This window comes from Lipomyces tetrasporus (assembly GCF_029532465.1).
Source record: "Lipomyces tetrasporus strain NRRL Y-64009 chromosome Unknown POJ06scaffold_1, whole genome shotgun sequence".
Classification (NCBI taxonomy): Eukaryota; Fungi; Ascomycota; class Lipomycetes; order Lipomycetales; family Lipomycetaceae; genus Lipomyces; species Lipomyces tetrasporus.
This window is the reverse complement of record NW_026611596.1, coordinates 682605-708450: the sequence shown is the minus strand read 5'-3', so window position 1 is coordinate 708450 and position 25846 is coordinate 682605. Positions and strand designations below refer to the sequence as shown.

The 25846-nt window shown below is 47.6% G+C and overlaps 9 protein-coding genes across 9 annotated transcripts; 6 read left to right on the top strand and 3 right to left on the bottom strand.

The window, feature by feature from the left end:
- Positions 1-293: 293 nt before the first annotated feature.
- On the bottom strand, positions 294-1545 carry POJ06DRAFT_284539 (uncharacterized protein; the record flags this gene model as incomplete). The annotated part of the gene is made up of 3 exons (XM_056190166.1): positions 956-1545; positions 526-899; positions 294-505 (listed from the first exon to the last, which is right to left on the bottom strand). The coding sequence occupies exons 1-3, from the start codon at positions 1330-1332 to the stop codon at positions 294-296; spliced, it is 963 nt and encodes a 320-aa protein (XP_056047091.1). The 5' UTR covers positions 1333-1545.
- A 10-nt stretch (positions 1546-1555) lies between these two features.
- On the bottom strand, positions 1556-3096 carry POJ06DRAFT_242512 (kinase-like domain-containing protein). The gene has a single exon (XM_056186232.1). The coding sequence runs from the start codon at positions 2957-2959 to the stop codon at positions 1826-1828; it is 1134 nt and encodes a 377-aa protein (XP_056047090.1). The 5' UTR covers positions 2960-3096; the 3' UTR covers positions 1556-1825.
- Positions 3097-4410: 1314 nt separating this feature from the next.
- POJ06DRAFT_5538 (major facilitator superfamily domain, general substrate transporter) lies at positions 4411-6811 on the top strand. Its single transcript, XM_056191203.1, has 9 exons — positions 4411-4797; positions 4852-4928; positions 4983-5034; positions 5093-5267; positions 5323-5346; positions 5399-5470; positions 5545-6048; positions 6105-6265; positions 6322-6811. Exons 1-9 carry the CDS (start codon positions 4540-4542, stop codon positions 6691-6693), a joined length of 1695 nt encoding a protein of 564 aa, XP_056047089.1. The 5' UTR covers positions 4411-4539; the 3' UTR covers positions 6694-6811.
- A 390-nt stretch (positions 6812-7201) lies between these two features.
- On the top strand, positions 7202-7781 carry POJ06DRAFT_284529 (uncharacterized protein; the record flags this gene model as incomplete). The annotated part of the gene is made up of 2 exons (XM_056190164.1): positions 7202-7234; positions 7317-7781. 2 exons carry the CDS (start codon positions 7202-7204, stop codon positions 7644-7646), a joined length of 363 nt encoding a protein of 120 aa, XP_056047088.1. The 3' UTR covers positions 7647-7781.
- A 1280-nt stretch (positions 7782-9061) lies between these two features.
- On the top strand, positions 9062-10784 carry POJ06DRAFT_264466 (uncharacterized protein; the record flags this gene model as incomplete). The annotated part of the gene is made up of 4 exons (XM_056189009.1): positions 9062-9564; positions 9622-9831; positions 9889-10148; positions 10210-10784. The coding sequence occupies 4 exons, from the start codon at positions 9062-9064 to the stop codon at positions 10782-10784; spliced, it is 1548 nt and encodes a 515-aa protein (XP_056047087.1).
- A 1448-nt stretch (positions 10785-12232) lies between these two features.
- Positions 12233-13509, top strand: POJ06DRAFT_242505 (SDR family oxidoreductase). Its single transcript, XM_056186231.1, has one exon. It carries the CDS (start codon positions 12337-12339, stop codon positions 13234-13236), a length of 900 nt encoding a protein of 299 aa, XP_056047086.1. The 5' UTR covers positions 12233-12336; the 3' UTR covers positions 13237-13509.
- Positions 13510-13726: 217 nt separating this feature from the next.
- Positions 13727-15612, top strand: POJ06DRAFT_217144 (uncharacterized protein; the record flags this gene model as incomplete). Its single annotated transcript, XM_056185549.1, has 1 exon — positions 13727-15612. The coding sequence occupies one exon, from the start codon at positions 13727-13729 to the stop codon at positions 15470-15472; it is 1746 nt and encodes a 581-aa protein (XP_056047085.1). The 3' UTR covers positions 15473-15612.
- Positions 15613-18002: 2390 nt separating this feature from the next.
- On the top strand, positions 18003-19143 carry POJ06DRAFT_293495 (NADP-dependent oxidoreductase domain-containing protein; the record flags this gene model as incomplete). The annotated part of the gene is made up of 3 exons (XM_056190431.1): positions 18003-18396; positions 18420-18677; positions 18743-19143. 3 exons carry the CDS (start codon positions 18003-18005, stop codon positions 19141-19143), a joined length of 1053 nt encoding a protein of 350 aa, XP_056047084.1.
- Positions 19144-20554: 1411 nt separating this feature from the next.
- Positions 20555-23510, bottom strand: POJ06DRAFT_204384 (glycosyl hydrolase family 3 N terminal domain-containing protein). The gene is made up of 5 exons (XM_056185337.1): positions 23330-23510; positions 23056-23175; positions 22661-23005; positions 21824-22613; positions 20555-21767 (listed from the first exon to the last, which is right to left on the bottom strand). The coding sequence occupies exons 1-5, from the start codon at positions 23451-23453 to the stop codon at positions 20732-20734; spliced, it is 2415 nt and encodes an 804-aa protein (XP_056047083.1). The 5' UTR covers positions 23454-23510; the 3' UTR covers positions 20555-20731.
- Positions 23511-25846: the final 2336 nt, after the last annotated feature.

Below are 25846 nucleotides of genomic sequence, written 5' to 3'. Positions count from 1 at the left end.
TGTAGGTTTACCTGAGATTCTAGCGAACAGTCTCCCAATCTAAGACGAGCGTGCCTGCTGGACCTAAGGGACTTTGGTGTCCTGAGAATGTCAATGATTTTGGGCTGTGTGTCATACTTCGGCTGCCTTAGTGCTGGGCTCGCTGGAGGCTCGCACTGCCGATTTGTGTGTGGGAGAAATGCGACGTGTGAAGCCTCGCATGGACAGACTGTACTGTGTGGGACTGCCGCAAAAGTACATGGCTGGAGTGGGCAACCTCTGCAGATAGTACCTATAATATATTAAGTTGCTAATCAATCACTGCCACCCTCGCTCTCGTGCCTCTTTCGACCAGTGAGCGCGCCAAGGATCCTCTCGCGCAAGCCAGTCTCTTCGAATGTGGGAACCGTCACCCACATAACGACCATCGTGCTAATCAATGCCACGATCAGTGGCTGTAGGACCCAGACGCCTTTGGATTCGGCCATGGCACCGGTGATAAATGGAAACACTGCCGATCCCGCGCCTCCGAACGCAGCGGCAAACCCAAATGCCGGTGACGTGCAATCGCTTCGGTAGCAATCTCGTGAGCGCGATCATGACCGGCGACGCCCTGCCTGAGGATATCCGAGACGTGGCGGTCGATCTTGACTGTCGTGTCCTGTTCCGACTCGAGCGCGCCCGTCTGAACGGAGACGGCGCCCACGACGAGGTGCATGATGGACGAGGTTAGGGCAAAATCAGGCGCAAAGGCACCTGGTGTACGCTGGAGCGTGTAGAGCCGCGTGTAGGACGTCAGAAGACCCTGAATGGCGTCCGCGGTCTGGGAGCAGACGTCTCGCGGTGACACCTTGGACCCGACGATGCGCAACTTGATCAAGGGCCGGAAGAGCAACAGGATCGCAAAGTGGTAGTACATGCTGCCGTAGAGTCAGTGATGGTTCCCGCACGAAGAGTAGATGTCCGCTTGACTAACTGGGCAAACAGCACGGCGGGGGTTATCGTTGTGGCCGAGCCGCAGCACCTCTGGTATTCGATCGTACCAGCTGAGTATTGCGTGTAGATGCTCAACAAATCCCGTTCACCCGGCGAGTGCAGGGAGTACAGAGACTGGTGGACTAACTCGCTCAGCTGGCAGAAGCACTTGTACACCGACCGCACATTCGACAACTGCTCGCACGATCGTTGTAATGGCACACCTTGAGACAGCGACGGGAGCTGCCTGTCAAATGATATTGAAGAGCTGTCCGTCGTGCGGTCGTGTCCAGGCGGCGTTCTTTCGCCAAGACCTGCTGGGCTGGTATCACCTGGTAAATGCTCTGCTACACCGGAGCCTGTGGTTAGCGGAGACATCTGTCACAGGCTAGCTCGAGCAGTACAGGAACCTTAATAGCGCTGGCTTGAAGCGCGTTCTGGTCAAGCCTCGTCAGCCTTGGATTGGTAGCCCACTTGTTAGACGATGGATTCAGCAGTAGAATCTCTGCCTGCCTAATGGATCCCAGGATGTCCAAGGTTTGGCTGCTATTCAAAGGCGGCGGTAGTTCTGCCAGACCTCCTTCTCCGATTTCTTGTGGATGGCCGCAAATAGCTTTCTGTATTATACATTTCAAATACTAACGAGTCGTACCTTCTCTTCAGAGCTAGAGCAACCGGCTCGCCGTACTCTTAGTCATTGTGTCACTCACGTTCCAAGAGACAGACATAACGAGTGGAACTGATCACTGGCCCACATGTAAGAGGAGGCATCAAAAAAAAGAATGGAGGAGAGCACATGAGATGTAAGACTTTGGGGCTTCTTGATACAGTACCGTAGCTTGACGTGTAGACTGAGACTATCTTGTGTGTATCATGGATCTTCCAACTCAAGTTTGGCATACTGATCCACAAACTCATCGAACAGTTTGTTGAGTCCGAGGAGGTTCAAGGGATCCTTGTCATCTTCTCCACTCATGAAGCACAGCATGTTGTGGATATCAAAAGTGATGGCCAACATGTATCCGTATTCGGCTTCCAGGAACACCTGGTCGCCGGTATCCGAATCACCGGTCAGTTTGTTCCACTGTCTGGCGTACTCCTCACAAAAGTGTCTCTTCTCCTCCTCCGTGTACTTCTTGCAATTTGCTATCTTGCTCTCCTCGTCGAACCATTTGAACATCTTCTGCATGAAGTGTCCACCGATGTCAAAGGCTCGGTAGTTCTGCATCACGAACTCAAAGTCAATCAGGACAACTTTGCTCTCTCCTTCCTTCGATTCATTCTTCACCAAGACGTTCATGAACTGGATGTCATGAATACACCATCCTGCCTTCCCTCCTATGGATTCCAGCTTGTCCACCACTTTCCTCAACCTCGCCCCAAAGTGGTAGTCAAGCAGATTGTCCACACTGACTCCTCCCTCCTTACCAAGTGCCTTCAACTTGTCCATTTTGTGGTACTTCTTGAGTCCATTGATGACGGCTTCATAGTATTGCTCCACTGCCTTTTTCTGCAGTGACGTCTTCATGGCATGGAACATCGCCAGTCCTTTAGCAACATCCGCTCGGATGACCGCATCCTCAACATCCTCAGGTTCCATGTTACGTGCATCCAGGAACTCATCGATCCTCCCGAGTGTGCCATCCTGTGTCTTGAAGAATCCGTACACTTTGGCTCCCAGTCCGGATCGACCGTACTCATAGGAGAGTAGTGCTTCCTCCTGCTTACTTGGTACCAGATGCTTGAAGATTTCAATGTCCGTCCCGGTCTCATTATGGAATTTGATGAACACCTTCAATGTCTCAACAGGAGTGCCAGTAGCCGGCTTCGGTCGCTCCACGCGACAGTGGGCGTTGGTGAATGTATGGTATGACATGGTCAGAGTCTCTGGATCCACGGATGGCCATTCTTTCGTCAGGAATGTGCCGATAATGTCTCTGACCATCTTCTTAGTCGGTACTTTGTCTTCGGGCAAAGTCACCGAAACGGGTGTCAACATGGCCATCTTCTTTCTTTGATGTGTCAAGGGATACTTGTGGATCAGTGGGAGGATGAGGAAAGAAGCAAAGCGGTGACTGTGCGACAAACTATGTGCTAACAGTGCGATGATTTATCAGGAAAAACCGCACGGCTCAATCAGGGGATGTGGAGCAGAGAGGGGGAAATGTGCTGGTACGCATAGTGAGTCAGCTCTCCGACTTTTGGCCCCAAAAAAACAGGGTCACCTTACATAATGTCTGCTGCTCATCGCCTTAATGCCCGCATCATCAGCCCTCTAACCACCGCAAACTACCCAAGCGGCATTTACATTTACTTGAGCACACCAGCTTCGGCGTAAGGACCCCGGCGCTGTGGTGCCCTTCTTTTATTAGATTTAAATTATTGTTACTATTTGCCACCTAAACCCACATTTATACATTATTTATTTATTTACTCCTGAGTGCTCTTTGCTTTTCATTTTCATGCCTGGCTTTTTATTATATTTATTTCTAACCGTCGTTGTGATCTTGCCCTTCCCAGTCGGACTGACTGACTGAGCAAAAGAGAGGCGGTTTGATGTTACAGAGTACACGCTTACACCAGTAGGAGGTCGCTGTCGTCGTCGTCGTCGTCGTCGTCGTCGTGGTGGTGGTCGGTGATGGCCTGTCGGTCGTTGGTCGTTGCCTTGTCGGTCCTTGGTTACTATGGTGAACCGCGACCGTGAATCACGGCGGGGCCCTAACCCTGGGACGTGCGGCGCGTTTGTTAGCAAATGTCAGTCTGCAGCGAGGCCTGATCTCTAGAACTATTCTAACAACCCCGGAGTTGTTTCAAGAGTGGCTGCTTGATCTTCGGGAGATCAGTTCCGGGATCAAACAATTGCGCCAGGCGCTCCACGACGAATTGGTTTCCCTAGGAACGCCTGGAAACTGGGAGCATATTTGTTCACAGGTAAGTTGGCGTCCGGCGCAATTCCGGGGCCGTCGAGAGCCGTCTCTAACATGAATTAGATTGGGATGTTTTCCTATACGGGCCTGACTCCGGAGCAAGTTTCCCTCATCCAGGCTGACAGCCACCTCTATATTCTGAAATCTGGACGCATCTCAGTTGGCTGATGGACTGGATCCTGAAACCGGGGCAACCGGGGTCGCGGTTTTTCAAACCCGAGGGACATGATAACAACACAAATTGCGCCTGCATTCTTACAAGGGCAATCGCGAATTACAAATGTGTTTGCTTTGCGTCGTCGTGATTCGAAATCAATCCGTTCATCAAAGTGCGGGTTTCAGGCTGCGGATTTCGGATTTCGGACTTGCGGGATTCGCTCAAATCCGCACATCTTATAAGTCTGCCCTATCATTGTTGCAGGGATTACGAGCTCTTGGGACTACAGCTATCTTCTGCGGTACTTATAATATGAGCTTCCTGGCCCCATATCTCCTTTTTTTTACCATGTGTTTTACGAGTCCTTGGGTCACTTGTCAGCAGGAAGGACTGGTGCGATTGACATCCCACCATTACGCGCTGGATCTACTCTCTATCTATACTACCTCCGGCGCATAGACAGCCTTTTTATCTTCTAGTCGTATTTAAGATCGTGACAAAATGGCAGCAGAAGCACCCCCGTCGCCAACACGGCCAGAACCCGCCGAGCTGGAAGCGAACCATGATGAAAAGGAACTCTCGGCGCCTTCATCGAACGACCTGAAGCCAGAACCCAACGACGACCCCGAGCCCGCTCCTCCTGCTCCGCTCCCAGCTCAGGAGTATGAATGGGTTACTGGCTGGAAGTTGTTTATGATCATGACCGCCGTCACTCTCGTGGCTCTTCTTATGTTGCTTGATACATCAATTGTGGTCACGGTAGGGGTTAAGAGGGCGCATGGGCGACGGTTCACTATTAACCGTTGATTTCAGGCCATTCCTCGTATTACGAGTCAATTCCATTCTCTGGCAGACGTCGGCTGGTACGGTAGTGCCTATCAGCTTGCATGGTATGTTCTCTGGTTGTCCCAATCCTCGATTCCGAGTGGCTAAACTTGCTGTAGCGCGGCACTTCAGCCCTTAACCGGAAGGATATACATGAATCTGGATGCCAAGGTCAGTCATCCTGCATTTCTTAGCGACTTTCCGAGAATACTATTGACTTTTCATACAGCGGACATTCATGGGCTTCTTCTTTGTCTTCGAAGTTGGCTCCTTAATCTGCGCCGTCTCCACCTCCTCCAAAATGTTGATTGTTGGACGAGCAATTGCGGGAATGGGAACATCGGGAATCCTGAATGGTGCTTTTACCATCATCTCTGGATGCGTCCCGATGTCACGAAGACCGAGTATGCTCCATTGCCCTTATTTTTGTCGTTGATGAGGTCGCTGACACATTCTAAGCTATTCTTGGACTTGTTATGGGTGGTAAGTTCCCGTATGTCTGATTTCAGTGACTTAATATTCACGTTCGATCTAGTATCACAAGTTGGTCTAGCTGCTGGACCCTTGATCGGTGGTGCATTAACAGAGTACACCACGTGGCGATGGTGTAAGTTCCGTCTCTCTTTCTTCTTCTCTCAACCATATTTTTGACTAGTTCTAACCCCCCCGTTCTGATTCCAGGTTTCTACATCAATATCCCTATTGGTGGCCTCGTTGCAATATTGCTAGCCTTCGTCCGCATCCCCGAGCAAATCCCCATGGCCAAGTTCACATCGGCCATTCGAACGCTTCCCCCAAAACTTGATCTCATCGGCTTTGCCCTCTTTGCGCCCGCCGCGATCGAACTACTGCTCGCTCTCCAATACGGTGGGAACCAATTCACCTGGCACAGTTCTCAAGTCATCGGACTCTTTTGTGGTGCCGGTGTCACCTTTATTGCTTTCCTAGCTTGGGACTACTACAAGGGCGATGCAGCCATGATCCCTTTCTCCATGATTCGCAGGAAAATTGTGTGGTCGAGCAGTCTTGCATACGGACTTTTGATGGGTCAAATCTTCTGTGCTTCTTACTACTTGCCGATTTATTTCCAGGGTGTCAAAGGGGCGAGTCCGACGATGAGCGGTGTCTATGTTCTTCCCAGTATTCTGGCTCACCTCTTCGTGGCCCTTGTTTCTGGCAAGATTGGTGCGTTGAACTAAATTACCTCCACTGGGGAACGGCCGTCACTGACATCTCTCTAGTTGAAAGAGTGGGCTACTATCTACCGATCATCGTCGTGAGTGCAGCTGGAATGGCGATCGCTAACGGCCTCTTGTCTACATTGGCCCCCCATACATCGACCGGAAAATGGATCGGATACCAGATTATCCTCGGAGCTGCTCGCGGCCTGGGTTTACAAGTAGTGAGTTTCATCGCCATTCCATAGATCCGGTGACCACCACTAACCCTCAACCCCAGCCGATCATCGCTGTCCAAAATGTGCTTCCTCCTCCCCAGATTCCTGTCGCTACGGCACTAGTCATGTTCAGCCAAACCTTTGCCGGAGCCCTCTTCCTCAGTTTCTCGGACACCATCTTCACGAACAGTCTCAGTACTCTCGTGCCGCAATATGCCCCGAATGTGGATCCCCAGACCATCATCAATGCTGGCGCTACGGGATTCCGATCGGATCTTTCTGGATCAGACCTGGCCAATGTGGTGATCGCGTATGCCAAGAGCGTCGATCGTGTCTTTTACTTGACGACAGGCATGGCATGCGGCTGTTTCTTCTTCTCGTGGGCGATGGGCTGGAAGGATATTAGGAAGAAGAACACGGTGTCAAAGGCTTAAATGGTGGACATCACGAAGACAAAGAACTGGACACTTCAATTTTCTTCTGGGGGTCCTCGGCGGCGGAGACGAGGTATAGATGAGCTCGGGGGGAACTAATATTTTACAAATATTATGAAAGGACCGGTTAATTGGACTGATATTCCCAGTCGCTACCAGGGAATAGTTGCTACACGTTAAAATGGCTGGGTGTTGAAGGAGGGGCAATTTTATGATTCGATCCAATTCACAAATTTATGTGCTATCAGGAACACTTTTTCTCTTTTTTTTTTCATCTAGTTTGGGTAATGCAGAGCCGGGCTTTGCCGCCTACTCGGGCTTTCGGGCAATTACTAAACTGCATTTTACTTATCCAGTCATTGGATCGACGCCATTCGGCGGTATTCGGTCACGGGCTCTTTCAGCGACAAAATGGTTGGTTGAATGATACTTCTTCGGTGATTTGGAGGGTATCTGATTGCAAAGGCCGTGATGCAGCCCACGCCGCGTTCGTGCCTCTCAATTCACCATGCTGGTGTTTCCCAAAATTCGCCATCAGGATGTAAGTGCACAGTGGGAGTGTGACAGATAAGCGGAGCCTGCCTCATAAGAAGGAGTCAGAAAGAAACAAAATTCCCACTTAGAAAGCATACCCAGCTGTCCTTCGAGTACCTCGAAAGCCTTCTGTGGCTGTCTCGTTGCCACGCCACCAGACTGCCGTCGTGGCCCAAGGACCAGGCAAGGTCGCCATCCAGCATGATCCCGCGGTTCCCGCTCTCGGGCCCGATATGGTCATTGTCAAGACAGCAGCCGTCGCAATCAACCCAGTCGGTGCGACGATGCTAGACTATAGTGCTGCAGCTGGGGCCGTTCACGGCTACGATTTCTCGGGAACCATCGTTGCGCACGGAGGATCTGTGATTCCTATTTCGAAAGTAAAGCGAAGGCATCTGATTCACAATCGCTTTATATAGCTAAATTGTATCAGAATTCTATTCGAACTCCTATCATGTCACTTCTATCATGGAATTATTGGACTAGCCTCGGGATCTCTTGTTGAAATTAGGTTCAGCGGAGTTATCTAGAATGAAGAATATATATTATTGATGATTGAATAATCTATCTATATAGTGGTAAGCCTCCCAAGAAGACTTTATCGTAGGCACTTGATTTAGAGCCCTATTCCATAATCATAGGGTCTTTGGTTGGCCACCTTCAGCACCCCTTCGCAGTGCACAGCATCTCCGGAAGAAGTCGTCTCTAGTCACGTATAGAAATGTTTTCACGGGTTTCCAAGTTTATAGTGGCCCCCAGATTCAGTAACAATGTCGAGCAGGAGTTGATGTTATCGAGACTGTGCAAATATTAGGCCCTGATGTTGCATCGGCGATTTCGGCGATTAGCGAAAATAGATCACTGCTTGTCTTATGAATGCATGATCGGCGAAAGGGTCGATTGCTGACTTATTAATTTGGTGACAAACTGAATGCTAGCACATTCATTGGTAGACAGGCGAGGTTTCTCGACAATTGATTCATCATCTACTTCTTGACATCGCAAGAGGTTTTAGTAAAGACGCAAGCGGGAGGGCTTGAAGATACAGAATTTGAATCACGAAGGTAGATTTCTTTGGTCGTTTTTCTTCGGACACTGTTATTGGTCTCTCTTTCTTTAAACGGTGATCCAAATTTGTCAAATCATTTGGTAATAATGTTGTTTGACCGAGGACGAGGAGTTATCGGTTTAATTTTGTACATTCAATAATTTTGAACAATTCAGGTAGATATGATGATGAACATGATCCTTTGTTTACAGATTTTGGGATAATCTATAACATTCGGGGTTTCACACATTCGCTATGTTTAAACAATAATAATAACCACGGCAGTAATCATGGCTTACTATGCGAGAGCATCCACGTGATCCAAAGAGCAACAAGTCGGTCATGTGATATTATCGGAAAATCGTCAATCCGAGGGTCTATGGAAGCAACAAGCCGATTAGTGATTCTGCTCATCAGTGCTGTTCACATACAGAGTCGTGTCTGATCACTACCGATGACAATTCTTATTATATAGACTCTCTCAACCGCCCGTACCTCAGTCATGGACCGGAGTGCACCATCATCTGCTGGCACTCCAGCACCATATGGCCACTCCTGCGCCACCTGTGCCCAGTCCAAACGCAAGTGCATCGTTCGTCGATCCGGTGAGCCTTGTGAGCGGTAGGCTGTCCATCCTAATTCTAATTGGATACGACGGTTGATATGATGATTAGATGTTATAAGACAAATAAAGAATGCAGACCAGCAAAGACAGAGCGACGCCGTCATGCCAACAGGCCCGTTGTATCCAAGGCAACAAGACTCGAGGAAAAGATAGATAGCCTCATGTCACTGATGAAGGCTGGAGCACAATCAGATGGAGCCAAAGCGAGTTCTTCGGCCAGAGCAGGTGTAATTAATCCTGTCTTTTCCGGCTCCGCGGAGATGAATTCTCCCATTCGCAATCCTCATGAAAACGGGTCAGGCTGGAACTGTTTAAGCGATGATCATAACGATACACCAACATTTACATCACCCACAACCAGCTCCCCAGGCTCTGATCATGCAGGCGAGCCCTCTCCAATGGAGGCAGAGGAATGTCTTACACATTTCCAGACCTTCAAACTGCAATACTTTCCCTTTGTGTACATCCCATCCACAACCAGCGCTCAGAATCTCCAAAAGGAGCGACCTTTCCTATGGCTGTGCATCATGGCAGTCAGCACCAAGTCAACATCACAGCAACAAGTACTGGGTAGCAGGATACGGCAAACGATAGCTCAGGAAATGGTAGTTCGGTCTGAAAAGAATATCGACCTTCTTCTAGGGCTTCTGACATTCATTGGCTGGTATGGTGGCTGTCACCACCGGATCGGAAGTGTCTGATACTGACCACTCTTTCATAGGGCTAACTACCAAGTCCACACCAAGCCTTTTCTGGCTGTCTTCACACAGCTCGCAGTATCGCTGGTCTTTGACCTTCGTCTCAATAAGCCAGTTCCCGAAGATACCTCAGTGATGTCCTCCAGTCTACACCAAAAATTCGTGAGATCCTCTGCACCCCGGACAATGGAAGAGCGAAGAGCCGTGCTTGGTTGCTTCCTGGTAACGTCAATGTACGTCTCGTTCTATGTTCATTTCCAGACCGCAGCCTGATGTTGTTTCTCCTCTAGAATATCTTCGTTCTTACAGAAAATCGATGCACTCCATTGGACACCATATCTTGATGAATGTCTACAAATGTTAGACGAAACAAAGGAATGTCTCAACGATGAGAGTCTGGTTCAACAAGTGCGATTGCAACTCATTGCAGAGAAAGCGGCTCGGAGCACATCGTATGATGCCGGGCCTGAGAAGACAGAAAACATCCCAGACTTCCACTCGCAGTTGGAAAATGCCAAGGCTTGCCTTCTTACTGCTTCTCCAAAGAATGGTGAGCTGCCCCTTCACCCATTTGATCTAAAGTACCCGGTGGACCACTCACACAACAGCAGTGGTGTTATTGCATCTTTATAGCATCGAACTGGAGGTCGCGCTTTCAGCAACATTCCTCTCCTCGAATCAAATAACAGCGCAACAACGAAAATCTCTTCGTAAGGGGTTCGAGTCGATCATGTCCTGGTTTGATGTCGTTTTTGCCATACCGCCCAATGGCTACGTTGGATTCCCATTTTCAATTTTCTCGCAGCTAGTCCGCTGCCTAATAACGCTCTACCGGCTTGTAACTCTCGACGATCCAACGTGGGACAAGAACCAGGCTAGGGAGACGGCGAAACCACTCTCCATTCTAAATTTCCTGATCAGCAATCTAGAACAAGTGCCGGTTGTTGCTGGATTGGATAACCGAGACAGCGCTGAAGGCGACGTGTTTTCTAGATCCGCACAGATGTTTCGGTCTCTTCGATCTGAATGGGAGGCGAAGCTAGGCCTCGATGACATGATGTCCTCGATCATTCCGCCGTCGCAGAATGCCAGTGACATTGCTTTTCCTGACGCTCTCGGTGAGGAAATTCTCGACAACGACTGGTTCATGGATCTTCTTTCTTCAACCTTTCTGAACGCTCAATAACCCACTGGCCCAATGATGATCCAAGACTGATCCGTTTCAAAATTAATCTGTATTGTATAGATAGTAGAGGGAAAGGCTTATTGAGGGGGTAGTGTCACCAAGTTCTTCTTCGTGACCATTATCTACCCCTTGCTATTGCTCGCATGATGTTGTAGGCTTGCATTCTTTGCAGTCTGTATCCCACCGTCTTTTTGGCGCCACACAATTTGACCGCGGCTCCTCAATTGAATGGGCATCAAAGAAATGACGTTTGACGTCGGACGTGGGAAACGCCAACATACTCTTTGCCTTTGCAGCAAGGATGTGGACATGGGACGGCAATGAAAGAGTGTAATGAGTTCAAATGCTTGTCAACGTGATTCAGAAGGGTTGCTTTAGTCAACATCCATTGCTGAATTATTTCGTCTGCCTTTTTTGTTTTTGTCGCTCAAGCAGAAGGGACAAAAGCCCGGTGCAACGAGTGTAAAAGGTAGCAGAACTGGACGAACTCGCGCTGCACTCGACGATGGGACACGTTTATTGTTTTTGTAGCATTGCTAGTAAGGTGCGCCGTTTAACGATTTCCTTCGACATTGCAGAATATGTTTTTCTCGTCCTTGAAACGCGATGCTTTATCAATGTCAGCATTTCCGAGTGTCCCAGAGTCTCTAAGTAAGCGATGTCGGTAACTTGGAACACTTTCTAAGCCTTCTACCTCTATTCGCAATCCTATAGACCCCTAATATAATCTCGAATCTATCCGTACAGATTAGCAGCGACTTATTAAATCTTGTGGGAGAAGTAATGAGCGGTAGTCTACTAAGATCTCGAAATCTGTACTATAATGTGACCTTCTAGAACCTGTAACCAATAAGTCAAAGAAGATATAGTCTTAATCTGTACACTATCTACAGTGGGGTGAAGAAAGTGTTTGACCATTTTCTCTGTGTGAGTAAACATTTCTTTGCCAGGGGGATCCCTGGAACGATTTCCACTGAAATTAAAATCTCAGTTATTAAGTACAATTAACTATTCTAGGAGGGCACCCAAGAATTATTCTTATTGTCATGGTAAGAGTGATATAAAGAGTCTAGGGTGTAGATCTCAGCATGTAGAAGGTGGCCAAATACTGATGTCACCCCACTGTAAGTTAGATATAATATGGAGAGAGGGATACTATAATATAATCATCTCTTATCACAAGGGCCAAGGCTTTTGCCTCCAGTATTTTTAAAACAGCGCCGAGCTTGCTCTGACAATAAACTAGATTTAGCTTGCGCACCATTACGTTTTTTAGTATATCCGGATGCCTGATTTGCAAAATATATCTTCTTCCACTCTGCCGTTGAGGAGTGCTGTCAATTCAAGCGCATTGTGCATTGTGCATTTTGCTTGCTGACATCGCCATAATTATTCCGTGAAGCGTGGCACGGTTCTCCCGGAGCGGAGATCTGTGGTAAGTCCGAAACCAAACCCCGAATAAGTTATAAATGTCAGTTCACGCCTTCAAGGACCTACGTCTAATAAATGCAAGATCCTGTTAGTCAATTACTCGAGGAGAAGTTTTTAAAAAATGCGTATCTTCCTTACTGGTGCATCTGGATTTATTGGCTCTGCTATTGTTCCTGAGCTTCTTGCAGCAGGTCATGAGGTTCTTGGTCTTGCACGATCGGATGAATCTGCCGCTTTGGTTGAAAGTCTTGGAGCCAAGGTTATTCGCGGTGATATCAATGATCTCGACAGTCTTCGAAAGGGAGCCGCTCAATCCGATGGCGTCATCCATTGTGCATTCATCCATGACATGAACAATTATGAAGAATCCTGTAAGACTGATCGTCTAGCGACCGAAACTATGTGCAAAGAACTTGAAGGTTCCAATCGTGCTTTTGTAATGACATCTGGCACCCTGATGCTTCGCAAAGGTGAACTCGTCACTGAAGAGAGTCCTGTTGAAACGGAAGGAGCTTCCAGCTGGCGTGCTGCTTCTGAAAAGGTTGCCATATCCTACGTTTCACGTGGGGTTCGTTCAGCGGTAATAAGATTGCCTCAATCAGTGCATGGAGAGGGAGAACATGGATTTGTTCCGGCACTTATAGGCATTGCCCGCAATACAGGAGTGTCTGCATACATTGGCGACGGTAACAACCGTTGGCCAGCTGTCCACCGCCTCGACGCTGCCGTGTTGTATCGACTGGCAGTTGAAAAGGCCCCTCCAGGATCCTATTTGCACGCTACTGCCGATGAGGGCGTTCCTACTCGCGAAATTGCTTCGCTCATTAGTCGACGACTCAACGTAGCTTTGGTTTCCAAAACCATAGAAGAGGCACCCGCTCATTTTACCTGGATGAGTTTGTTTTATGCCTGGGACAACCCAACTTCTAGTGCCGCGACCCGCAAGCTTTTGGACTGGGAACCGAAACAGCTTTCGCTCCTCGAGGATATTGACAACGACTATTATTTCAATTCCTACTAGGATTGGATTTTTCAGTGGTTCTTTTTCGTGATGGCCAGAGCATGATATATACTAGGGCTCTGACAGACAAGTATAATAAATATATTAATTGCAGATGACATCCTATCGCTAAACTGTGGTTATCCTACCTGACGAGCACGGAATATCTGATAGTGTGCAATTAAAAAAAGTTGAATTATGAATCCTTTGTATGCTCTTACTTGGTTCCAATTAATGAAGATCACAGCTTAGAAGCACTCAAACGATAAGCCGCTCCAAATTCTTTGGACTTCCACGTAAAGCTCAGTTATATATCGCTGAAGAATTGGATCGTTAACCATATCCATTAGTGTCGGTTGACTGATGAAGAATGTAGCCGCTTGGCGTGAGGCTCACTCAATACCCTAGCCCATGCAGGATGGCCTGGGTGAGTCCGGAGGGTAACCGTTGGGCCATTGGAGCTGTATCACATACCATCATCAACTTATTTCAGGACACCGATTTTGTCAAAATGAGCATCCCAACTACGGATTTTCGTGACATCTCATTGGACGATTATTACGACCTCGGATCCTTTCACCGTTCATTGAGTACCTGCAGCGACATTGCCCAGTCTTGGTTCGATCGCGGTCTCATATGGACGTATGCCTTCAACCATGAAGAGGCAGCTGAGTGCTTTGAGAAGGCAGTTGCAAGTGATCCTAGTTGCGCAATGGCGTACTGGGGGCTGGCATATTGTCTTGGTCCGAATTACAACAAGCCATGGAGTTGTTTTGACAACAATGACCTGAATATAACTTTGAATCGTGCCTACCACGCAGCTAGATTGGCTCAAGCAAATGCCAGAAATGTAACACCAGTCGAACAGGCACTCATTAAAGCTGTTCAATTTCGCTACCCACAGGAACGCCCTGCTGATAACTGCTCCATGTGGAATAAGCTATACGCTGATGCAATGGAAATCGTCTACCAGGAGTTCCCAGCCGATCTTGATGTTGCGACACTCTATGCAGATGCACTGATGAATCTGACACCATGGCAACTATGGGATCTACGCAGTGGACAGCCTGCACAAGGAGCACGCACCCTGGAAGTTAAGAAGGTTCTTGAACGTGCCTTGACCCAGGAGAACGCGCTTCAGCATCCGGGCTTGTTACATATGTATATTCACCTTATGGAGATGTCTGGCTCCCCCGAGACTGCACTGCCCATGGCTGACCATCTTCGTGGCCTTGTCCCAGACGGTGGACATCTACAACACATGCCTACACACCTCGACGTGCTGTGTGGTGAATACCGACGTGCCATTGCCTCAAATTCAGATGCTATCCGTGCTGATGAGAAATTCCTCGCCAAAGTGGGCCCGCTGAATTTTTATACACTTTATCGATCACATGACTATCACTTTCGTATTTATGCGGCAATGTTTGCTGGACAGTCAAAGGTTGCCCTAGATACTGTCGAGAAGCTAGAGGCATCGATTCCAGAAAGCTTACTTCGCATCGAGTCCCCACCAATGGCTGACTGGCTGGAGGGCTTTCTGAGTATGCGTGCACATGTTTTGATCCGTTTTGGACGCTGGGAGGATATTCTCAACCTCAGCCTGCCGCATGATCAGGACCTCTACTGTATGACCACAGCAATAATACATTATGCAAAGGGGGTTGCATTTGCTGCAACCGGAAGGGTTCAGGAGGCAGACGAAGAATGTGGTCACTTTTATAATGCTGTGCAACGTGTCAGGCCAACGCGCGCATTGTTCAATAATAAGTGCCTGGATATTCTAGCCATTGCCGAGGTCACGCTGCACGGTGAGCTTGAGTACCGGCGTGGCAATATTGATTCCGCATTTAAGTACCTGCGGAAGTCTATTCTTCTTGAGGATGTCCTTCCTTATGACGAGCCATGGGGCTGGATGCAGCCAGCACGACATGCCTATGGTGCATTGCTGGTAGAGCAGGGTCATTTTGAACAAGCAGCGGAAGTTTACAGTGCTGATCTTGGAATAGATGATACCTTGCCACGCGCTCTGCAGCACCCAAATAACTTGTGGGCGCTGCATGGCTACCATGAGTGTTTAGTAAGGCTCGGGTGTACGGCTGAGGCTCGCATCGTGAAAAAGCAGTTAACGATCGCTGTCGCAACGGCCGATGTCTCTGTAAATTCTTCCTGTTTCTGCCGACTGGTTGCCAATGAGTCGTCGGCAGTGCCTGACCGGGGTGATTTGGATTGCTGTGTGACGAGCAGGTGCCTGTAGTTTGCTTTTTCCCAATGTAAATATTTAATCATTCGGATACCATCCTATTATTACAGAAAATAGGAATTTATTTGGCAACCATGTAGACAACTAATTAATTAGTGCTTAGTTAGTTATATTCATTTGCTGACTAAACCTACGAAATCTTTTTCCAAACTAAGTATTACTGATGGTTGAGCATGACAAACTTAGACAGCCTGAAAATCGATGCCACCGCCTCGCAGGCTAAGTGTTTAGTCGTGGCCAAGCATGCCAAGGCCAAGTTGTAAAGTAATAGTGGAACATATTTGGAACAGATCAGAGATCAGCTACTTAACCGAGACACCGCGAAAGGTGCGAGTCCCATCGTCAGGGAGTATAAACGAGGTTGGGTGAGTCGTTCACCCCGGAGGCCAAGAAGCGCGGGTCCGACATGCCGGGTAGTTGAACACAACCCTGGAAGATGGTGTAGCCGCCCAACAAAAAGAGACCACTAGCGATGATTGGTACGATCAAGTGGAAACGACACGAAACCAGTTATTGAGTGAGGGTTAGCGTTAATGCGGTCGCGATTTTCTGGGTCGTCTGGACCGTACCAATCGAGGACATAGCTTGGGGCTAATGTTGATGCTGACGGTGACGACGGAAAGTTACTCTCAGAGTCGAGTTCCCATCATCTAGTTTCAGCGCAGCTTCTGGGTCATTGCTGCTTAAGGTCGACAAGGGAACAATATCGTCTGTGACTGGAATTCCAAAGTGGACGGGACGATAAACCCAGGTAGCTAGTCAGGATTCTTCAGCAGGCAACCCGCCAGAAAGAAGGTGGATTACCTCTCCGCCGAAACTTGCTCGAATGATGTCCAACATTATCTTTGGGTGTGAAGTGTGCGAGGGCAATGTATGCGGTGATTGTCCTGGAGGGCAACAAGACAGTACAGCAAGATGATAGCAGCCTTATTTAAACCAATTTCAGCAACAGCATGGAGGCGCATACGTAGAGATGTCGAGTGAGCAGCCCAAAGCGTAGCCACGAGCCGATGGGTTAGCCATCTCGGTGTTGTAAGAATATGATGGATTGTGCACGAAGCAGGGGCCGACGGACGAGTTCGGAAACTCCAAGTAAGACTCGCGAACAAATCGATAACCACAACTTCCTCGTGCAGCAAATCTTACACCGACCCAACTTTGTGCGACGCTGACTCCGGGCTAGTGCGGCGCATTCGAGGTGTCAGGTGTTCCCCCTGCCTAACTCTCCTGAGCTTGTGGATATTAGAGCAGTATCCAGCATAGACTTTGACGGTTGAGCGCTGTGTTAGCGGGCGATCAGGGGATCCTTGACGTCATTCTGGCAAATGTGTCGCACCGTCTTCGCAGAGCCATAAACGACCTGCTAACCCTGAGAGATTATTTAATGCGGCGCGGGATTTGCTAGGGATCAAGAGATATTCAATGATGGCGGATACAATGATGATTTTGATGTGATGAATGATATCTATTGGATATAGAGATAATGTACACATTACTAAAAGGATATGAGCTCTCAAATAGCCTATCAACCAGTTCTAGAGGCTAGAATCCCCTATCTAGCTGCATATACGGTTTGGTAAACGATTCAAGGGTAATGTAGTGGCAAGAAGATTGAAGACGTCCGGGGATCCCTAGGTGCCGGATAGCGGAGAACATTGTTTCGACAGAAGCTACCCCTGGTTAAGAAATTTGCCGGTTTACCGATATAGTCAACGATTTGCCGATATAGTATAGGCAAAGCCCAGAGACCGCCGATCTTGATAGGCGATAGTATCGGTAGACTGAAGAGGCTGACTATATAGTATAGTCGCCATATAGTACAAGCCAAACCGTCAAATCGGGAACAGCCCTACCTAACATTGGGTCACTGCGAAGTGTATTCCTATCTTGTTCACTCAGCTCAATGTCCGAGATTTATTACGATAAATTCGCACGAAGGAAAAAAATTAAGTCTTAATTAACGGTACGGGCTTAAGGTCTAGAATAATTATCCATTGATCGGAGATACTTATGTTTCGGCGCTTGCTACGACAACTTTCAGAAAGTTACATCGTCACCCGTCGCGCAGGACCACCAAAAGAATTCGTACTTGACCTACTACTAGTGACCGCATTTCAATCGTCATGCCGTGGGAGATGGGATCAGGCTCACTGGCTCAGCTGTTTATTCTAAGATCGCGAAAAGCTTCAGTTGCATTTGCTTTATATGTAAATATGTATAGAGAATCTGCTTCTTCGACTGCCATGAAATACCTACAGTTCGAACGAACTACTAGGAAAGAAGCATTGAAGATCAAACATTTAGAAATATGCTCTGCGTTACATGACATCAAGACGCCACTCCGGAAATCATAATGCGTGCTGCAAACTCTATTATAATTTCCTCGCGGTATCATACGTATAATTACGCGCCGTCGACTTGGCCCACGTGTATGACGTAGGTATAGTGAAAATGTTATAAATCCTACAATCTGCCACTCTGAATCCCCAGCTGATCAAAACCTGTTAACGCTGCATTTCTCCAAATGGCAGAACTATTCAAACCTGCTCCAGAGCCACCCACAGAGCTGGGCCGCTACCGCATCCTCTCTTCGACAGCGGGCATACGCGTCTCACCACTTCAGCTCGGCGCGATGTCCATCGGTGACGCCTGGTCCGACTTCATGGGCAGCATGGACAAAGCCACATCCTTCAAGCTCCTTGACGCTTACTATGAAGCCGGCGGCAACTTCATCGACACCGCTAATAACTATCAAAACGAACAATCGGAGATTTGGCTCGGGGAGTGGATGTCTGAGCGCAAGAACCGCGACCGGATTGTCATTGTTACCAAATTCACAACTGAATACAAGGGCTACAGTTTGGGAAAAGGGAAAACGCCGAATCATTGTGGCAACCACAAGCGAAGTCTTCATATGAGTGTTCGTGATTCATTGAAAAAGTTGCAACCGATTGGATCGATATTCTCTACCTTCACTGGTGGGACCACACGACATCAATCGAAGAGATAATGGATAGTCTACACATACTCGTTGAACAGGGAAAAGTCCTCTACCTCGGTATCTCGGATACGCCTGCATGGGTTGTTAGCGCAGCAAACATTTATGCTCGAGCTCATCGGAAGATGCCATTCTCTATCTACCAGGGTCGATGGAATCTCATGCTGCGCGACTTTGAACGTGACATTATCCCCATAGCACGTCATTCATTGCGTCGTGGGACGTACTTGGGGGTGGTAAATTCCAGACCAAGAAGGCGCTCGAAGAGCCGAAGAAGAAAGGTGAAGGCCTTCGGAGTCTCATAGGTGTAGGTCAGACTGAAGATGAAGTGAAGATGAGCGAAGCACTTTCTAAAGTCGCGTCCGAACATGGCATTGAATCTGTTACAGCCATAGCACTCGCTTACGTCCTTTCCAAAACTCCAAACGTGTTTCCTATTGTTGGCGGAAGGAAAGTCGAGCACCTTCAGGATAACATTCAAGCGTTGGAGATCAAACTGACGACCGAGCAAATCGAGTATCTGGACAGTATCAAGCCATTTGATGTGGGATTTCCGAATTACTTTATTGGCGAGGATCCGAAGTTGACGGGCAAGGCTGCCGGTCTCCTTGCTGCAGCTGCACCTTTAATATTCGTAAAAGCTCCGGAACCGATTGGGCATGAGTAGTACCGTTAGGACCAGGTGGAAACCACAGGAAACCATGGTGATATTGCAAAGCTTGTTCTTGATAGCAAGAGATAGGGCCAGACTGCCAGTGTATTCCTCGTAAACGGGTAAGCAGGATATACTACCCTTCCTTTGGGTCACGGGTTCAATAATCGAAAACAGATCTAATTCATCAATATAGGTAATCCAATCTTTTGTATTGTTCAAATGTCACTTTGTGTAAAGAACCAATTGACGCTACCTAACTCAATTGCTCATGAAGATTACATAAGAGTCTAACAGTGGGAATTACGTGACTTGAAATAAGCTTTGGGCACATGTTGTAACATACACCGAATGCGATAATGTACTCTTTTTGGACTTTATTGATCGACTGCTTGAGGCATATTGTCAAGTGTTTCTGAAAGCAAAGATGCGCATTAGAACCTTGCCCGTCGCGCAGACGTTTCTGTTGCCCGCATTGTAAGTTAACAATTCCTACCCAAAATTCGTCGGCAAGATGAACCTTAAATGAGTGGATGTCCGTCTCGTTAAGCTACAGTACATAATAGAAGCAGGTCAATCAGAGGGATATAGTAGCGAGGTTCCATCGCATTTCAATTATGGTACCTATCATTAATCTTTATTTAACACGAGTATAGACTCGAATTTTAGGGCAACGCGTCAACCATATGCAGTAGAACCCCGTTAAGTCGATGTAAAGTTTACAGGCATTTCATATCGGTTTAGCGAGGTTATCGGTATCGGTTTATTGAAATGGATTAATAGCCGTGAGGAGAAATTTTACAGAAAATAGTATCGGTTTAACGGGGTGCCATTTCATGAAATTGAAAGGAGCGATATTGGCAGTCGGCAACTAGAGTTCAATGCCGATCACTTTCTAGACAAGGTGAGTGACCAAACAACGGTTCTGGAGCCGTTGGAGGGATATATGATAGCAAAATAATTAGGTAATGCTTGATTTGAGTCGGTTATCAACCTGCAGCTATAGAGAAGTAAGAGTGAACTTGTCTGACCCCGAAGCACTGCAGCTTCGTTCTACCTTACATGGGCATATAATATTTCGTCTTCGTCTAGCAGCGGCTTATAGTTTGACCGGAGGACGCTTAAAATATGACTTTCGCTCCGTTCCAAGTCCCTGCCCCATGTTTCCTTAAGCTGTCTTTAGTGATACGACCAAGTGTCTGTGGAAAACTCTACCAACGTGACGCAAATCTGTGGGATCGAGGCACCAACATACACATAATTTTAAACAGCACGACCTCCACCTTTCAACCAATTGATTGTCAAACAACGATAGATGATATTTATCACAGCTCAGAAAACCTTAATTTAGCTAGCATAAGGTAATCAACTGTTATAGAGCTGAGAATATAGCGTCCGTGCCTAAATGTGAGTTGATAGATATATTCTGGATTTCTGTGACATTCAAAAGTAAATAACAGCAGGACCCTTCAATTTGGACCCACATCTCGCAGTTTGAAAACAGATAAGACAATCTACCTGCTAGGCTACCTTCCTTTGGTTCCCATTTCAAACACAATTCTTAGGAAGGTCCCTTCTATCAAGCAAACGCTGACTTGTTCTTTTACAAAGGCGAGAATGAAGCTACTAATCTAATGTCCCTGCTACTAAAGCCTGCCTGTGCCTCAATGGTACCAGGCGCAATAATCCACTCTTGTTGTTTAGTGTCCCAATAACTGATATCTCTCCGCATCAAGTCGAACGACACCGTCGTGCTCTGTGCTGGCTGTACGCTGACCTTCTCAAAACCTCGAAGCACTTTAACCGGCGTAGGTGTCTCTCCCGCAATCTGTGGCAATGAGAGGTACAGCTGCGGAACCGCGGCTCCGGCTACCAAACCGGTATTGGTAATCTCAGCTCTAACTCGGAACAGGACGTCGTAGAGTGTAGGGTTGCCACCTGGTGCAATTGCGGCGGGAAGTGGACGGGCAGTAATGATGTTATTGCCGTAGACATTGCGAATACTGAGGTTGGACATCGAGAAATTAGTATAGGAGAGACCAAAGCCGAATTCATAAAGTACTGAACGGTTGTAGTAGTCAAAGTGGCGATAGTCAATTAACAGGCCCTCCTTAAAGTCAGATTGCCAGGCGTTGGGATCTTCTGTCTCTTGCAGGTCGGTAGAATTCGTAATGTCGGCAAAGGCGTAGTCCACCTCTTTATGGGCGATAGTGTAAGGCAGTTTGCCGCTGGGATTAACGTCGCCGTATAAAATGTCAACCAGGGAGTTGCCGCTTTCTTGGCCGGGAAAGTGCGCAGCAACAATGGCCGTCACGTTCGGATGATTTGCCCAAGGCATAATATTGGGACCGCCAGTATGCGTAATGACTACTGTGTTGTTACAGTAACTGGCAACAGATTCAACAACGGCAGTACTATTCCAATCTGCCAGGAGAGTTGTGCGATCGTCACCTTCGGCCGCCCATGTCTTCAAAAATACGAGGCATACCTCTGGAGGGGAGGGTGCAATGCTCTGGAAAGCTATCGATGGATCGCTAATCAGCGTGTTGTTCAGGAGATATTGAACGAGTGACCCGTCACGAGCAGCGCGATTCTTCAGCGCGTCCAGTGGGGTAACGATATACGTTAGTCGTCCGGTTCTACAGGTTTCATTAGCGTGAATGGTCGTCGTACAAAACCTACTATAGGATTCTACCCTGAGCCGCCGCCAACTGCTAAAGTACCATATTCGTAGTTACCGCCCAAATTTGTACTCATACTGAGCGTGTAGAGACCGTTAGTCGGATCGCCAATATCATTGCCGAATACTCCAATGGTTTTCGGCGCCTTGAGCGGGAGAGCATTGTCAATATTCTTCAGAAGTACCGTGCCAGCAGCGGCCAGCTCGCGAATGAGTTGTGCGTGTGTTTGACGGACATCTACATTGGCAGTTTCAAATTTGAAGGTGTCCAAATACGGATAAACGCCAAGGATATTGAGATTTCCAGACTCCATATCGATTGGCGGATAATCCTTGTCCTGGCGAAGATGAAAATAAGGTGTCATGATCCGGCGAGCCATATCATCAACGCGCACCTCTGACAATGTACCATTGCCAACGGCCATTGTTAGATTCGAGCCCCAGAAGGATGGTTCCGTTGTGAAGAATCCGATAGGCCCTGGCATGTTCATGTCCAGACCTGCTTCAACAGAAGCTACGCCAGCGTGGACAGCACCCCAGTCACTCATCACATAACCTTGGAAACCCAGCTCCTCCTTAAGTAAGCCACTCAATGCTTTGGAGTTCTGGCAAGAATACGAACTGTTGAGACGATTGTACGAACACATTACAGAAGCAACGCCAGCACGTACGGCGTTTGCAAATGGCCACATGTAAAGCTCATGCATAGTCCTGTCGTCAATGTTCGACGAAACGGCCTCAATTGTAACATTGTTCTGTGAAATTGTTGGGTTTCTCTGAGTCTCCTGTTCATTGCCGATGAAGTCTATCGGCTGGTTAGCATTTCAACGTGCTGACGTAGTGCGGCCTTACGCTTTGCATTTGCCTGAACGCCACTCCTCTGCATCGCGGAAATAGTTTGCTCCATGGCAACACCTGTCAAATATGGATCTGGTGAGAATCCTTCCCATCCACGACCAGCATATCCTGACCGCCCGAGAGGGCCGGCGACTGGCCCGAGCGCAACGTGTGCGCCCTTTGCTTTGAATTCGGCACCGAGATAAAGGCCCCTATTGTAGATAAGTCCCTTATCCCACGAAGCGGCTGCAGTCAGCCCCGCGGGAAATACGGATGCATAAGTTGCTTGTCTGATAGAAAGTGGACCATCCTGGAGACAAAGGCCATCAAAGCCGACTCTAGGGATTGGTGCAATGTTGCCTAAGTCACGTAAGACTGTCTGCTATATAGTTCGCGGTTTCAACACTGACCAATGCAAGGACCTTGAGCCACTCCAGTAAGAAGAGTTACCTTCTCCTCCAGGGTAAGATTAGCAACGAAGGCACCTGCTTGAGCAAATGCGATCTCCCATCCGATACCTGCAGTGGCCGCTATATGAACTATTAGTTCAACGACAGAAATTGCTTTTTTCAAATGTAATACGAGAGCCACACGTTGGCAAAAAGTAGCCGAAGCGCTCTCTTCTAGGGACCACAATATAGAGGGAGACAACTACAACAATGCAGAACCAAATAGTTAACTCACGGCTTGGATACACTGGCGGACTAGTTGTGAAGAGAGAATGGTCCCAACTGAAGGTCTGTGCAGTGACCACTTTGAGCATCACCAGGAGACCGGTGTAGATACAGTTCTTTCGGTGAGATGACATTTCGTAAAGCTAAGGAAGAAGGACAGAACGCTTTACCAATGCTTCATCGGTACGACCATTGGGTCGCTTTTTATATTGCACCCTGGAGGTTCAGATCAGCTAGCGGTGTCCGATCTCGGGGCTTGTATACAACCCAACATTACAGCGACAACGCCACTGTGGCTTGGCGAGTTGTGCAGAATCAGACACCCGGACGACTCAGTTGGCCAGTAGCTTTGCTCAAACCCAGTAACGACGGATAAAATGTGGAAAGCGCTACCCCGCGGGTAATCTATCCGCCACAAAGAGTAAACTCTAGAACGTGGGGCACAGTGGATGCCACTTTAGCCAATTAGAGTAATCTTGGTAATTCCTCTATTGAGAACACTCTCTGCAATAGGGATATCCGGACAACTACGAACCTACAGTACAGTCTCTACGTTGGCGTGTGTGCAAGCATGGTCTCTCCACAACAGCATTTCTTCCCAACTTTCAGTAACGATGCCTCACGAACTGCCAGTTCTGCAAGGAAAGATGCTGTTTCGCAATTATGGTACCTCATCATAATTTGTTTAACCGCCGCATGACCGAAGAGGGACAACACTTATCCTGTATGCGAGCGCGATCTAGTGCCAGCGGCTAGCTGGTGTGGGCTATTCATTGCTTGGCATCGGCCGAAACGACGACATCATTTTGCGGGGAATGGAAAAAAGTCCGATACCCTAACATGCAGGCAATTTTAAGTTCAGGGGTCAGTGGCATCAGAGGTACTAATCGCCACAGAAATGAGCCGCAGAATGGGCCGTAAATTTTGCCTTGGGTCAGCGGCGGCACTCGGCACTCACCATTCAAACATACGCGCCTGAAATTTTTCCAATTGCAGCACTCTTTAGTGGCAAGGTAAGGGCTAAGACGGCTAAAATTTATAGTTTTCAGAATCCCTGCGGGGTTGCACAGCTGCGGGGTTTATAGATGTCATGGAAGTATCGGTGATTGATGGGTCGACGAGTACATATGACCAGGTACCACGATTTTATCCTGAAAATGATTTTAGTATAACGTAGGTCACAAGCGAGGGGCTCACACAAGTGAACGATTCAGTTCCACATCACGATTCGCGCACATGCCAAATTGTAATAGAAACGTCTCAACAAGACGATCCGAGTAGTTTTAAATGATTTGTAGCGTTGTGGTTCTGTAATTGAAGTTTTTGTTCGAAAGTCCTGGAAAGTGAACCGTTCACTTGTGTGAACATCTCGCTTGTGACCTACGTTATCCTAAGCATGTTAACAGAAATTATGGCTGCTTACATTCTTATTAGATTTGTTGTACAGTAATGAAGAATTGTATCATCACCGAGCCACTTCTATTCTACAATAAAAGAGCATTTTTCTTAAACTATATGCCAGATGAGGTAGCAACAGAATGTTCGCCGTTCTCTAGAGTATTTGGGTCGAACACTGAATATCCGTTTCTCGATGAAGTATACAGAGGTGAGTTCCCGCTGTCCAACGACGCCGGGTTCGGCTCCGATCGACAAGCCGAGGGGTAGGCTGCAGTGTACCCAATGAGGGCACGAGATTTGCGTCGATAGTCATATGCATAGTGCTTACAGGTCAAATCTTGGCGAAATGCATTAGTCGTCTGATTTTTCTTACACGGGAATCCGTCTTGGCTCTTCTCCAATGCATAAACTCGCCCTGTAATCACTCGTCACGTATGGCACAGGGTTATCGAAATAGCTAAACTCGCGTCCTCTTAGCTTTCGTTCACCCCCTGATGCAAAGGATTACTCTAGATTCGAGAGAAAAATCGAGTCCAAATACAGTTTACCAGAACGGAGAAGCTTCTGGAATCCAAAATCGAGGTATAGTATCTCCAATTTATTAAAGTTCTCGTAAACTTAATTTATCGGAGTAAATGACGGCTCACAAAATTATTAAGCAGCCAAGATATTTTAATCGGCGCCCAGCTTCCAAGCTGTGAATTTATCCGAAATTAATATATCTGTTTGCCAATCTCTTGATGTATGCAAATAGTCCAGATTCGATCAAAGTGATGGCTTACGGAAGCTGTGTCCGGGACAATGCCGGAGAATGTCACGTGGAACAGGCTTAAGGCAAACTTTGCAGTAGAATTATCCGAGATGAAACGAAATAATCCACGTGGAAGAGCTACTCAATTGGCTAAACCAATCCTCCCTCTCCCGTGATTCAACAAACGTTGTCGGAAGGTCAGCATTATGTCGTGCGTATTTTTGATTAACACGCTATTAGAGATTCAGCGTCTCAATCGAGGTTTTCCAATTTGATTCACCACGGAGTGCTACGATAAATGTTGGCCATATATTGTAAGCTGCCACATTCTTCTGGCGGCGTAACGATACTTCGTGAGAATTAATTAATACTAACAAT